At 37.4% G+C, this 12,774-nt stretch overlaps 1 protein-coding gene across 5 annotated transcripts in view; it reads right to left on the bottom strand.

Annotated features, from left to right (window-relative positions):
* phtf2 (putative homeodomain transcription factor 2) overlaps window positions 1-12,774 on the bottom strand; it is a 63,005-nt gene that overhangs the window by 30,786 nt on the left and 19,445 nt on the right. For 4 of the 5 annotated variants that reach the window (XM_012960015.3, XM_012960016.3, XM_031899026.1 and 1 more), the window contains exon 3: window positions 12,277-12,333. In XM_012960015.3, the coding sequence (XP_012815469.1) occupies window positions 12,277-12,333 (57 nt within the window). Of the gene's footprint in view, window positions 1-11,282; window positions 11,305-12,276; window positions 12,334-12,774 lie in introns of those variants that run through there. The other variant, XM_018092326.2, reaches the window with a different exon arrangement.

Below are 12,774 nucleotides of genomic sequence, written 5' to 3'. Positions count from 1 at the left end.
ACCGTTTAGTGTATAAGCGTTTATATTAATTTTTGCACTTTTCAACATTTTCCGTTTTGCTGCCCAGTTTTCGAATTTTATCGAATTGCCCTGCATCCTGCATGGAACTTAGTTTTGCAGAATTTAGTATCGTCAGCAAAAATAAAAACAGCACTTTATATGCCCACATCCAGGTCATAAACAAACAAATTAAAAAGCAAAGGACCAAGGACTGACCCCTGCGGTACTCCACTAACAACACTGGCCCAAAAGAAAATGTTTAATTTGCCACCACTCCCTATAACTGGATAGAAAACTGTCTGAAGGATAGATTACAAATATTATGTTTTAGTTAATATTTCTTAACTTTTTCATTAACTTTCTGTGTGGTACTATATCAAATGCTTTATCAAAGCCCAAGTAAATGACATCCGTTCCCGTTCCAGCATTGAGGTTCCTGCTCACCTCCTCATAAAAGACAATTAAATTAGTCTGGCAAGATCTGTTACTCATAAAACCATGCTGGCACAAACTCACAAAATAGTATTGTACATGGGAATCATTTGAGGCCTACATATACAACAGGGAAGACAAGCCATTGCTGACAGAATCTACCGTATATACTCGAGTATAAGCAGAGATTTTCAGCACAAAAAATGTGCTTAAAAAGTGAACCTCGGCTTATACACGGGCTTATACTCGCATATATACGGTAGATGTATTTTGACCTAACGTGCGCACGGCTTCTTACGCGCGGCATTGTTGACAGCAGCAATGGCATAGTACGCGCGGCTTTGTTGAAAATGGGCTTATCCTCACAGGTATGAGCATCGCCAGGGCACCGATGCAACGCGCATCGGCGGCGGCATCTTATGTGGCGCTTCATGGGGTAGGGGATAAATGCATATTGCAGCCATTAGCTGTTGTGTGTAGCAGCTAAAATTGTGTGTGTATTGTGAAAGGCGGCACAGAGAGGAAAGGATGGGGGGGGGGCTCAGTGTCCCGTCCCCCTCTTCTCTATACACACAGCATGAGCCTGGAAATATGTTCAATATTTCAAAACAGGAATTGTCCCTGTGTCACAGTGAGCAGTGCTAATAATGGATGAGGCATATATCTAATGAACAGGTTTGAGTGGCACAGAAACTTTTAGTTCTAAATTACACTGTTTACATAGCAAATAAAATTGTGTTCTTGAACCAACAAATGTATTTTTTGGTTGTAATATTGGTATGTAGGCGCCATCTCAGTGCATTGTGCTTGGGTCTGAGCTTTCAGAAGGAGCCGGCGCTACACATTAGAACTGCTTTCAGCTAACCTATTGTTTCTCCTACTCCCATGTAACTGGCGGAGTGCCAAGCCGCACTTGGATTTCTTACTATTGCGTGCTATTCTGATATATACTGGGAGCTGCTATCTTGATGCTTTCACATTGTTCTGCTAATTGACTGCTGGGAGGGGGGGGGGGATATCACTTCAACTTGCAGTAGCGGCTGCATTTCCCATCCTCGGCTTATACTCGAGTCAATAAGTTTTTCCAGTTTTCTTAGCTACCTCGGCTTATATTCGGATCGGCTTATACTCGAGTATATACGGTAGTTAAATGTAAAGTTACCCTCTGACCTTGATACAACATCACAGAAATTACTAATCAGAAGTTAGTAATCCACAAAACCAATTAGCTCATCCGGCAAAGTTTATGATAAGCACAAGATGGATGATGCCATCATTGAGACTGATATAATAGATTATTATCTGTCCTCCAGGAAAATCTGAAGGATTTAAAACACAATTTTTCATAATATAGAGGTCTCCATTGGACATTTTAAAATATGAAGAAATAATCATCACAAGGATCATATTAAGGTCTATAAATTTTGGGGAGGCCACGCGTGGTCTGTGGGTCTATAGGCATCCCTACTCTACTTTGGACTATACTTAATGTCAAAGGGAAATAGAAGTTTATTTGGAGGTGGAAATTTCTAGAGCCAGTAGACAAAACATGAAGATAAAGGGCATCAGGAAATACTCCTTTATGAAAGGGTGATAAATACTACATCCTTTTACAAATGTAATGGATACCAGTTCAGTAAAGGAATTAAAAAAAACACATGTGAACGGCTTATGACTATAGAACCCTTGGCAACACTAAAAGTGCAAGCTTAATAACATTTTCATAGAACTTGGTGAGTTCGGGGGTTACTAATTATAATGCATTAACTTCAGATGGATAATTAAAATGAAAGTGCAAAGACCTTTTAACTTATAGACTCATGGATGGTAACATGCTTATCATTTTAACCACCATAACATGCATTCTGGAATAAATATCTTTGTTTTCACAAACAAATTACATTCACAAGGAGCCTATCAACAGCCTGGCCAGGTCTGTGACCCAGTAGTGTAGTAATATTTATAGTAGCCTGTGTGAGCTATGTGATGTGAAAAGCAAATGATTGACAGACATTTTATAAAACCATTAACCATGATTACATGATTGTTATACAGACAACTGTAATAATTTTAGTTCTAGAAAGAAAGAGAGAGAGGCACAAATAGATACGACTGCTTGATCAAATGATTGGCCAGACATGGATGACTAAACACATGACCAACAGTTTGATGACATCATGTGCTGGAAATAAGTGCAGTCTAAGCATTTCTGTGTTAGCCAATGGCACATACCAAATCATGCCATCAATTGGCCCAGTTGTTTATATTTTAACTAGATAACTTGGGTACTATTGGGCTATTGCACACCAGGCAATTTGACAACCACATAGCTCTCATCAAGGGAAGGGATTGTAAAACCCCTACTCCCCTGGGGTCTTTGCATGCTATTTTATAGAAAGGGATACACTCTGCCTATTGTAGACCTCTCAGGAATGCTGAAGAAATCATTTTCAATTGGTCCCCATCTGTCACTGCATTTTGACTGTCCTCAGGAAAAATCATTTGGATCAAATTGCTTATTGTGCCTTAGGCCATATATCCAAGTATAATCATCCAGAATGATAGTCTTGAGGGTCAACATTTGCTGCAGATGTTTTCTCATTTTCAACTTTAAAGGAACAATAACACCAAAAAATGAAAGTGTATCTTGAGGGTCAACATTTGCTGCAGATGTTTTCTCATTTTCAACTTTAAAGGAACAATAACACCAAAAAATGAAAGTGTATATCTTAAAATATAATGTACTGCCCTGCCCTTGTAAAAGTTATAATGCCCTGCACAGGCAAAAGTTGCATTTTTGCTTTAGAAACTCTAATATAGATTATAATATACCCTGATAGCTATGGGGGCAGCCATTCAAGCTGGAAAAAAGGAGAAAATGCAAAGGTTCCATAGCAGATAACAAATAAAATACCATTGTAGTCTACAACGTATCTGTTATCTGCTATATAACCTGTGCTGTTTCTCCTTTTATCCAGTTTGAATGACTTCCCCCATTATTATTTAAATTTACTTTAACTTTTTGAAGGAAATGTTTCTTGACATCTAATGTAAAGAGCATACACGTCTAATAAAGAAACAGTGCAAAGAATTAGGGATGCATGAAATCAATCATTTTTAATCCAACCAAATAACACACCCTCCACAAACAATCATCTGAATAAAGAAAAGAGTTCAAACACTTGCATATTCAAATTTGAGCAAATTCAAAAACAAATAATGCACCATCAGAATATAGTGTAAATGTAGGCTTGTCTGTTGTCTATGTTTACCATGCCTACTGTGTGTGCAAGCCTTCATTAACATGCTCAGTGGCATTATCAGTGGCCAGGACAAGCAGCAGCCATCTAAGCTTGAGGCTGATGCCACACGAGGCGTTTTTACGCTGCATATTTTCTAATTTTCTCAGCGGCTGAAAAACGCCTGATATCATCATCCATAGAAATAACTTGAAAAGACTCGAAGCAAACCACACAATGCGGAAATACGCTAGCACGGATCTTTCAAGCGTTGGCCGAAATACGCCAGTATTTGCACAGCAAGCTATTCCTATGTATACACAAAGGCAGCTGCCAGACCTAGCGGAAATACTCTGCGTTTTTTACTATTTCGCACTATTAGCACCATGGAAACGGGATTTGCTACGTCACCAGTACTAGGCTGCAAAACGCCATAGTCGGGGGCTGTGTGGCTTGTGCAGTGTTTTGAGGCTGAGAAAAAACGCCACGTGTGGCATCAGCCTTACTGGGGATGCACGCAGAACGAAAGAGAGGGGACTTTCATTAGATGCCAACTACAAGCAATATATACTTAAAAACGATAGTTTTTAATTGATTTGAATATCAAAATGGTTACATATGTCATACAGAATATGTTCAATTAAATAGTACAATACAGCATATATCAATTAAATATTTTGCCTTTAGAAACACACAGGCCCTGTCATGAAGTAGTCTCAAGGGAATGTCAAAAGAAGCATTAACAACCTGCCAAAAAAACAGGGGGTGGGGGTTTGCAAGAACATTCCACTTTACATCACAGGCGTTAGTTATACATAATTTTTTCAATGACATGCAAATGATGTGGAAGATGCAGGTTAGATGGTAACTGTGATAAAACAGGACAGCATAAGCCAGAAGAAAACCCTGGCAAGTATTCAAAGCCAATAGGCACAACAGAAAGCTAACTGTACTTTGAAACAAGTTTTAAAATGTATTCTCAGGCAACCCAGATTAAAAGGAAGCGATACCCCTGAACATTTCAGGTTTCTATAAAAATGTATTGCATACCAAATTAAATTTTTTTTAAATTTTTAAATAACATTTTCATAAAAATACACTTTTTGTAATAGGGTGCCATTTGAAAATCCTAAATAGAAAACATGCTGTTTTAAAGGAACAGTTAAGCGTAAAAATGAAACTGGATGAATTGGATAGACCGCAAAATAAAAAATATTTGTACTGTAGTTAGGCAAAAATGTAATCTATAAAGGCTGGAGTGACCAGATGTCTAAAATAATAAGCAGGACTCTACTTCCTGCTTTCAGCTCTCTTACCTCTTAGTTAGACAGTGACTTTAGGGGGGGGGGCACATGTGACATAACTGTTCAGTTAGTTTGTGAGCAGGCAGGTCAGATTCAAATGCAAACTTACTGAACAGTTAAGTCCCAAATACCCCCCCCCCACACCTTCAAGTCACTGATTGGCTAATGACTGCTAACAGCTTAGGGCCGAGGCAGACTTAAGACGGGCGACTAATCTCCCTGATATGCCATCTCACAATGATTTACATTCTAGCCGGTGGGATGGCATTTCGGGGAGATTAGTTGCCCGCGACTAATCTCCCCGTCTGCCACGGCCCTTAGAGAGCTGTAAAGCAGAGTTCCGGCCATTATGTTAGACATCTGCCCACTCCAGCCTTTATAGATTACATTTTTGCCTAACTAACTATACTGAAAACATTTTTTATTTAGCGCAGTCTATCTATTTTGCCCATTTTCATCTTTACACTGACCTGCTGCTTTAAAGAATAAGTAAACCTTTTTACTAAACAGCCTCCAGAATTACCTACCTTTGTCCCAGCATTCTCTCTGACCTGGTTCCTCAGTCAGAAGGTATTCTTTTTCGTTGCTTCCTTGTGCAGAGTGAAGCCCCACCCCCACTTCCTGTTCAGTTCTCTCTTCAATTCGACAAGGTTGTTGGAGTGGAGAGCCTTCTGCGCATGCCTGGAGGCAGCAGGAGCCAGTCTGTGCATTAGCCATTTTTTTTTTTTTCTTCATGAGAGACCTGAACAGGAAGTGGGGGTGGGGCTTCACTCTGCACAAGGAAGCAACGAAAAAGAATACCTTCTGACTGAGGAACCAAGTCAGAGAGAATGCTGGGACAAAGGTAGGTAATTCTGGAGGCTGTTTAGAGTAATATTACTTATTCTTTAAAGCAGCAGGTCAGCGTAAAGATGAAAATGGGCAAAATAGATAGATACTTCTTTAAGTAAAAAGGGCACACTTCCATGCTGGGTTACATCAGCCAATGAAAGGACAAAGATTTTACTCCCACACTTCTCCCTGCTGCAGTTAGAGACTGCCGTATTTCCTGTCAGGTGATCTGAAGAAACATACAGACCATCACTAAATAGCGGCACATGGGAAAAGATGTAAAATGCAATATATACTGATATATAAGCCAATTTGCTGAGAATCTTCAATAGGTCACTATTGCGAAAATGAAAAAGTATAAGCTTCATCACAACTTTATAAATACAATCAAATCAAAATGTTGTACTGTTTCTGAAATAATCAAGCTTCTCTTCACTATCCTTCTGTCAGCAGTCTGTTTCTTTTCATTCTCTCCTGATGCAGTACTTGGATTTTTAATTAACAATTATGTCTAATTCAGCCTTTCGACGGTGATCCTTTAGCCTAGATGTATTAGAGCTCACCATTTCAAAATAACCAACTCTTACAGATCTTCTGTCTTCCTACATGCATAATTTGTGTCAAAGGCAGTTATTTTGCTAAATTTTGTTTGTGCTGGAATCCGTTACTTAAAGTAGCGCTAACAGAAAAGGGAAAACCACCCCCCAAAGGCTGTATTAGACCTTACTATTTATCAAAATCTGACTACAACTCCTACATGAAGAAGGACAGATGCAAAAAGGGGATAGTGAAAATAAACATTACTACATTAGAAACAGTACATACTTTAAATTACATTTAGAAAGTAAGAAAATGGTTTTAGCAATACAACGTAACAAAATGCAGATCACAGACTTTTTCCTGGGATTTCCTAATGGGCTGATTTATGATCTACTGATGCTCATGTTCATCTAAAACAATGTCAGACAACTGGAGTCATTTCTTTAACTCACGTATTTTGGCATCTGAATAGTAAACCTGAACAAGTTCTGAACAAGTAGAAGGAAAGGCATTTTCGCATTTTATTGCCAACAGATTAGTCAGAAGCAGTGCAAGCTAGAACTCTATATTTATTCTGCACAATGCTGAACCATACCTGAGTTAACAGCCATTGAAGCTCCCTCTATTGCTTTTCGATAGCAGCTGCCATTTTAGCTTGGTCTCTGTAACTTCCGTGCTGCTGTGGCTGCTGGTAGCTCAGATTACAGCAGAAAAGAGAGGAGGGGGTGAGCAGAGATGGCAGGGGAAGAGAGAAGAAGGAAGGTGGGAGAGAGGAGCCAACTGAGCAGACTCATGCTGTGCCCTGAAGGATTTTGGAAAGAGTCTGACACAGAAGATCATGTATACAGAAAAAAAAAGGAAAGAAATGTAGTGGGGTTTTTTTCACTGAGCAACAGTTCTGCAAGTTTTGGCTGTATTTACATAGACCTTTCTGATGAAGCTTACTTAATTTTTACATTTCCTTCTCCTTTAACTAGCTTGTGTTTTCTGGTATAAATTCCTTCTTATTTGGGAGGGTTTTTTTTACAATCAACTATTATAAAAATAAAAAGCTTGCCACCTAAACCCTTTAAAGTTTTTTATTCTTTTGGGTGAAAAAACCCCACAGTTATTGTAACAAAACCCACACAGAAAAAAATGCTGGAAAGCACAAGTAAAGGTGGTCATACACACTGCAATCCACTCGTTTGGCGGGCGAAGGTGAGCAATATCAGCTAATTTGATTGTAAATGGCAGGCATAGGTGCCATGGGACAGACGATCACATCAACAAGTTGATGCAGTCCCTGATCCAACAGAAAATTAAACCTGCCCAATCAAGATCTGGGCAATTTTAGGCCAGATGTCGGTTGGGTAGGGCCGTCAAGGGTGCCTGTACAAGGGCAGATAAGCTGGTTAATCAGTCTAAAGGCCCCCGAATCGGCAGTTGAAATCTGCCTGTCTATGGCCAGCTTAAATTAATGATCATTTTAGTTAAACAGTTTAGATTAACTTGGCAGTTTGGTAGTTTAAAATACCAAAACATATTGATCCAGTTTGGATTCAGTAGAATGTGTACTGTTTTTTAGGGTAAACATATTTTTGTGGCTTCATCTCACTAAATGCAGTAAATATGTTGTTTTTTCAGTAGCTGAAGTGACCCCCAATTATTATGCATTAATTTCATTTTGGAGTCTCTACACTTATATCTATGATGTTTGTTAACTTATGAAATGTGGGAGAGAAAATGCAAAAAATTTGCAGATATTTTATCAAAACCGCAAAGCTTTATGGCTTAGTTGTTTGAAGCAGAAATACATTTACCCATATGGAATTTGGCAGAACATGTACTTTTTAAATATATGATTTCCTGGGGGAAAACTACTGTTTTTGCTCTTGCAATCTACAGTACGCTGATTTCTGGAGTAGTGCTTGAAACATTTGGTAGTGTAATGCTGATCAATACCATCAAATCACCATAAAACTATACATATTTGGAATTGAAAGATTGTAGTATTTTTGGGCATAACATTACAGTAGTTACATAATATTATTACAGTAGTAAATTACATAAATTTAGGCTGGAATCTACATTCTGTGGATTAAAGTACTGAAATGCCACAGATTTTAGATTTTACATTCGACTTTAAAAGCCGTGCAACTGTAATCCCCACAGATTCCCTTAGGCAACAATCTTGCTCTATAATTATTTGATTGGATTTTCTTTTTTGGCAATTTTATCATTGATTTGATTTTTTTGTTGATTTGCATTTTTATTTTTGTATTGCACTTCAGTGCTTGTTATTGCCAGAAAAAAAAAATATTGCCTTTGCAATGACACTGGTGGATTTCACTGAAGTAATTGTTCTTTTATTGCTTTAGGTGATTTTATTGCATTTTTAGCAATTTTATTGTGTTTTTCCTTTGCATTGTTCTTTATTGCTTGTTTATTGCCCCCAAAAAGGTTCCCTATTGTGTTGGTAGATTAGGGCTCTCTGGATTTGTTGGTGGTGTAGGGATTTAGTGTATCTACATAGTGGACATGTGGTATGCTTTAGGTTTTTATACACAAGGTTGCAGAAACCGCCTAGATGTTCTGGCTAATTGACACTGTTTTTAAGGTTTTGATTGGGTATTGTTTTTGTGTCAAATCCACTTTTGATCATGTGTCTAAGTTTACATTTTAGAAAAAAAAACTAAACTAAAAATGCAAGAAAAAACTCTAAATTCCATGATGCACTGACAAGTATTTAGCTTTTTATTAAAAACTACAACACCTAGAAATCTGTAGTTTCTAAAAATATCAAACTTGAGGGCATATTTTAAAATTTACATGTAAGTTATGCTGCATCAACTCTTACATGCACTTATCCACTTTGTTCTGGGCTAAAATTGTGAAGAGCGCTGCTTTAGTTTGGGGGGAAACTTCTGGACACGAAAAATGGGTAACCACCACATATTTGGTATCGTTGGAGTATCAGGGCTTTTACAAATGACAAAAAAATGTGTGCAAAATTAACTTTTCAATGGAAAAATATTTTTTAGAATTGTATTTTTTTTACATATTTCAACCAAAATATGCATTCTATCTCCAAAAAGTTACAAAATTCACTTTCTACGTCGAAGGCCATTTTGCAATGAAAACAACAATATATGATTTCCTGAGTTTCATGGAGGTTTCCCTACAAATTACACAGTTAAACTGAACGAGTACAATATGCTAAAAAAAAAAAAAGATTCTGGCACCAAGCGTAACTGAAAAGCGAAATTCTGCTGGCACTTAGAGGGTTAAAAGGATGGTGTTGTTTTTGTTTCCTAGGTAAAGAAAAAGTGCCCCAAGGAAAGATCCTTAAATTGAAAGAGTACATAATGTTCAAGAACTGCCTGGCATTCATGCAAATGAAAAGCAAACTTAAAGGCTTGTCAAATCTGACTGTTCTCTCGTCAATGATCCTAACAGAAACAGTTTAAAAAATGTGAACATGAATGATACCTTCAAAAAATAGACAGCATCATTCCTTTATAATACTAAAAGGGACTTTTAAAATTAACTTCCCATGTAAAACAGAAAAACCCAAGAGCTCCCACAACCAACATAGTTAGTTTACATACAAGTACTTACCAGTTATGTGGCGTTACCACTAATTCATTTTTCAAAATGAAATAACCCTCATTGCACCAAAACCCTATTTCTTCAATACACATGTACATATAAATGCACTGTTTGTAACTGTCCTCCAGCCAACTGGGGTTTTACCCGGTACAGTAGTTGGGGTTGGGAGGAAGCAGGGGACTACTTTTGAAAAGTAAAATGTTTGCAAGGCAGTTTTTTTTAGAAGCATAGCAGCATATAGCTGTTAATATCTGGAACTTGTCATAATTAGTGAGACATATACTCCACATTTGTTTAAAATGCAGCAGTCTATGGAGTAGTAGATGTAACTGCTATAATAGAAGGGGTTACATGAAAAACCTCTAAATAAAACAAATAGGTTCTCTTTGGGGCAATCCTGTATTTATGTATGTATAACTTTATTTATAAAGCCACACAAGGGTACGCAGCGCTGTATAATCTTACAAAATACAAAATTACACACAGGGAGGACAAGTGTTATCATAAATAAATACAGTAAATATATATAAATGCACAGGGAATAAGTGCCATGTGGTATGAGACACAGTAGGAAGGAGGTCCCTGCCCCATAGAGCTTACAATCTAAGTGGGCTCAAAAGGGCACAAATTAAATCATTGCACATTATTTAAATTTCCTACCTGCCTTTCAGTTTCCTACCACCAAAATATGCACACATGCAAGTCAATCCAATTCTTTACATTAGTAAAAGCTTTTAGTATATTTTAAAGGAATTAAAATGAAAACAACTCTACTTCATAGTGAATGTATGTTGTGGCAGCAACTAATTGTATACAGGTATAGGATTGATTATCTGGAAACCTAGAATTCAAAAAGCTTGAAAATACCGCAATAACTTTAATACCATGCTGTAAGACACACAAAGGGGCACCCAGGCTCAGTGGCTTTGCATGAATTGAAAATACACATTGTTCTAGCGTGCACTTAATGTGATGCACAAAACCAACCTTTATAAAACTTCTTCAAATGTCAGTGCATGTGTATATATGCGTTGGTATCTTCTCCAGTTAGGAGGTGTGATGGCAAGCTCAATTTTAACATGCATAATCCAAAGAAGAGGATAACCGTTACAAACTTACTTGAGCATGCGGTTAGATTTTTTTCTAAAATACACACCAACAGAAATACGGTTTGTTTTGGATTCACCAAAAAAATAATGTTGAATAATAGCAATAACAGACTAATACTTAGAATCACATATTGTTTTAACCAGTTACTGTAAGTATTAAAATTTTAATGTAATAAGTAGCCCAGCATTCTGAATTAGACACTACAAAAAGCAAAGAGAAGGCCAGCTATACTTACCATCATAATGAACTAAACACCACCAGATAAATATGTGCAAAACAAAAATTAGCAAGACATAATGGAAAAAGGCAACCAACTAATCATCTTAATCATTTAAAATGCTGTACACAGTTGATTCACAAAAAATGTGGTATGCCAAATTTGTCAACACCCAGTAGTTTTAGTAGCGAAAACACAGGTAAATGATTGGTAAAAAACCTATATATCCTGTACTGTAGCATTATCTGTAACTGGCAACAAATGTACTTTTTTTGTTAATACATTTTTGTTAAAGTATGTATTGTTTAAATGTTTGTTTTCTCAGTAGGGAAGAAAATGCTGGCATTACTCCAATGGTGAAAACAGAAATCAGAAATTTGCTTATTGCACCTGACTGGTCTGAGCTAACTGCTAATCTGTTGCTATGGTACACAAGTTTTGTGAATTCTATCCAAAGTCTCAAAACATCTCTAATTGTCAGATGGGATGTTTGCACCACTGCTACCAACAGGTGTTAAAGAGAAGCGGTTTTCATAGTAATTTATGGTAAGCAATGTGCCTGAAGCACTTGTAGTGGTATAAACTAAACCTCTACTCAAAAACATTTCTCGTTAAAGTCCATTTGTCAACTGCTTACCCAAACCCACTTGCACGTTCACAGTAGGTGGCAAAGCTAAAACAGCAGAAATGGCTGGGGAGGAGGACTACCAACTACTATACAGCTCACCCCATTATATGAGCCTTCCTCTCCCTCTGTGGTAGATTCTGTTGTATGTACTGGTCAAAGTCTTAATGAAGAAAACATGGGGAAGGTAAGAAAGATGGAGGTGCGGCACTGCTGCAGAAACTTACCCAGCCCAGTGCATACTTTTCTAGCAAGTATCACTGGCCATAGCTGATAAAGAAAACTTTGCAATTCAATTGAAATCTTGGCATCCCCAGGAAATAAGGTTTTCCTTTTCCATTAAAAGAATACTGACTGCAAAGTTCCAAAATATAAAAGAATAACTACCTTGATTTCTCTTTGCTCCACAGATTTCTCCCATATTTGCTGGTCATATGCCCCAATCTAAAAAAAAAAAATTTAATTATTAAGAATAATATGTACACTACAAAGTTGTGATTTTGTAACAAAAAACCAGATTCTTTAAAAAGAACAGTGCTGTATCCCTTAAAATAATAAACATTGGAAGGCAAAAACGAATTTAGTAAGCCGCACTTCAATAATACAGATACCTGGGAGCCATGTTGTAATTTAGTATAAACATCAGAGGAAGCACCACAGAATGTGAAAAATTAAACAATTTGGAAAAAAAAATATTGTTAGATCTAACAAATAAAATTTGCTTTTCATTTTTCAGTGCTGTACTTCCTCTGGTGTTGGCATGGCACCTCTTTCGTGAGTTGAAGGCATGTAGTGGGCAGAACTCTGCCCACGGCCCACCCTGCCTGCAATGTTACAGTGCGCCAAAATGCTCCGCAGCAAACTGCTATCTACATGGCTGTCTCG

Source organism: Xenopus tropicalis, chromosome 3, assembly GCF_000004195.4.
Source record: "Xenopus tropicalis strain Nigerian chromosome 3, UCB_Xtro_10.0, whole genome shotgun sequence".
NCBI classification, from domain to species: domain Eukaryota; kingdom Metazoa; phylum Chordata; class Amphibia; order Anura; family Pipidae; genus Xenopus; species Xenopus tropicalis.
Note: the sequence above shows the minus strand (reverse complement) of the source record. Positions and strands in the feature narration are given on the sequence as shown.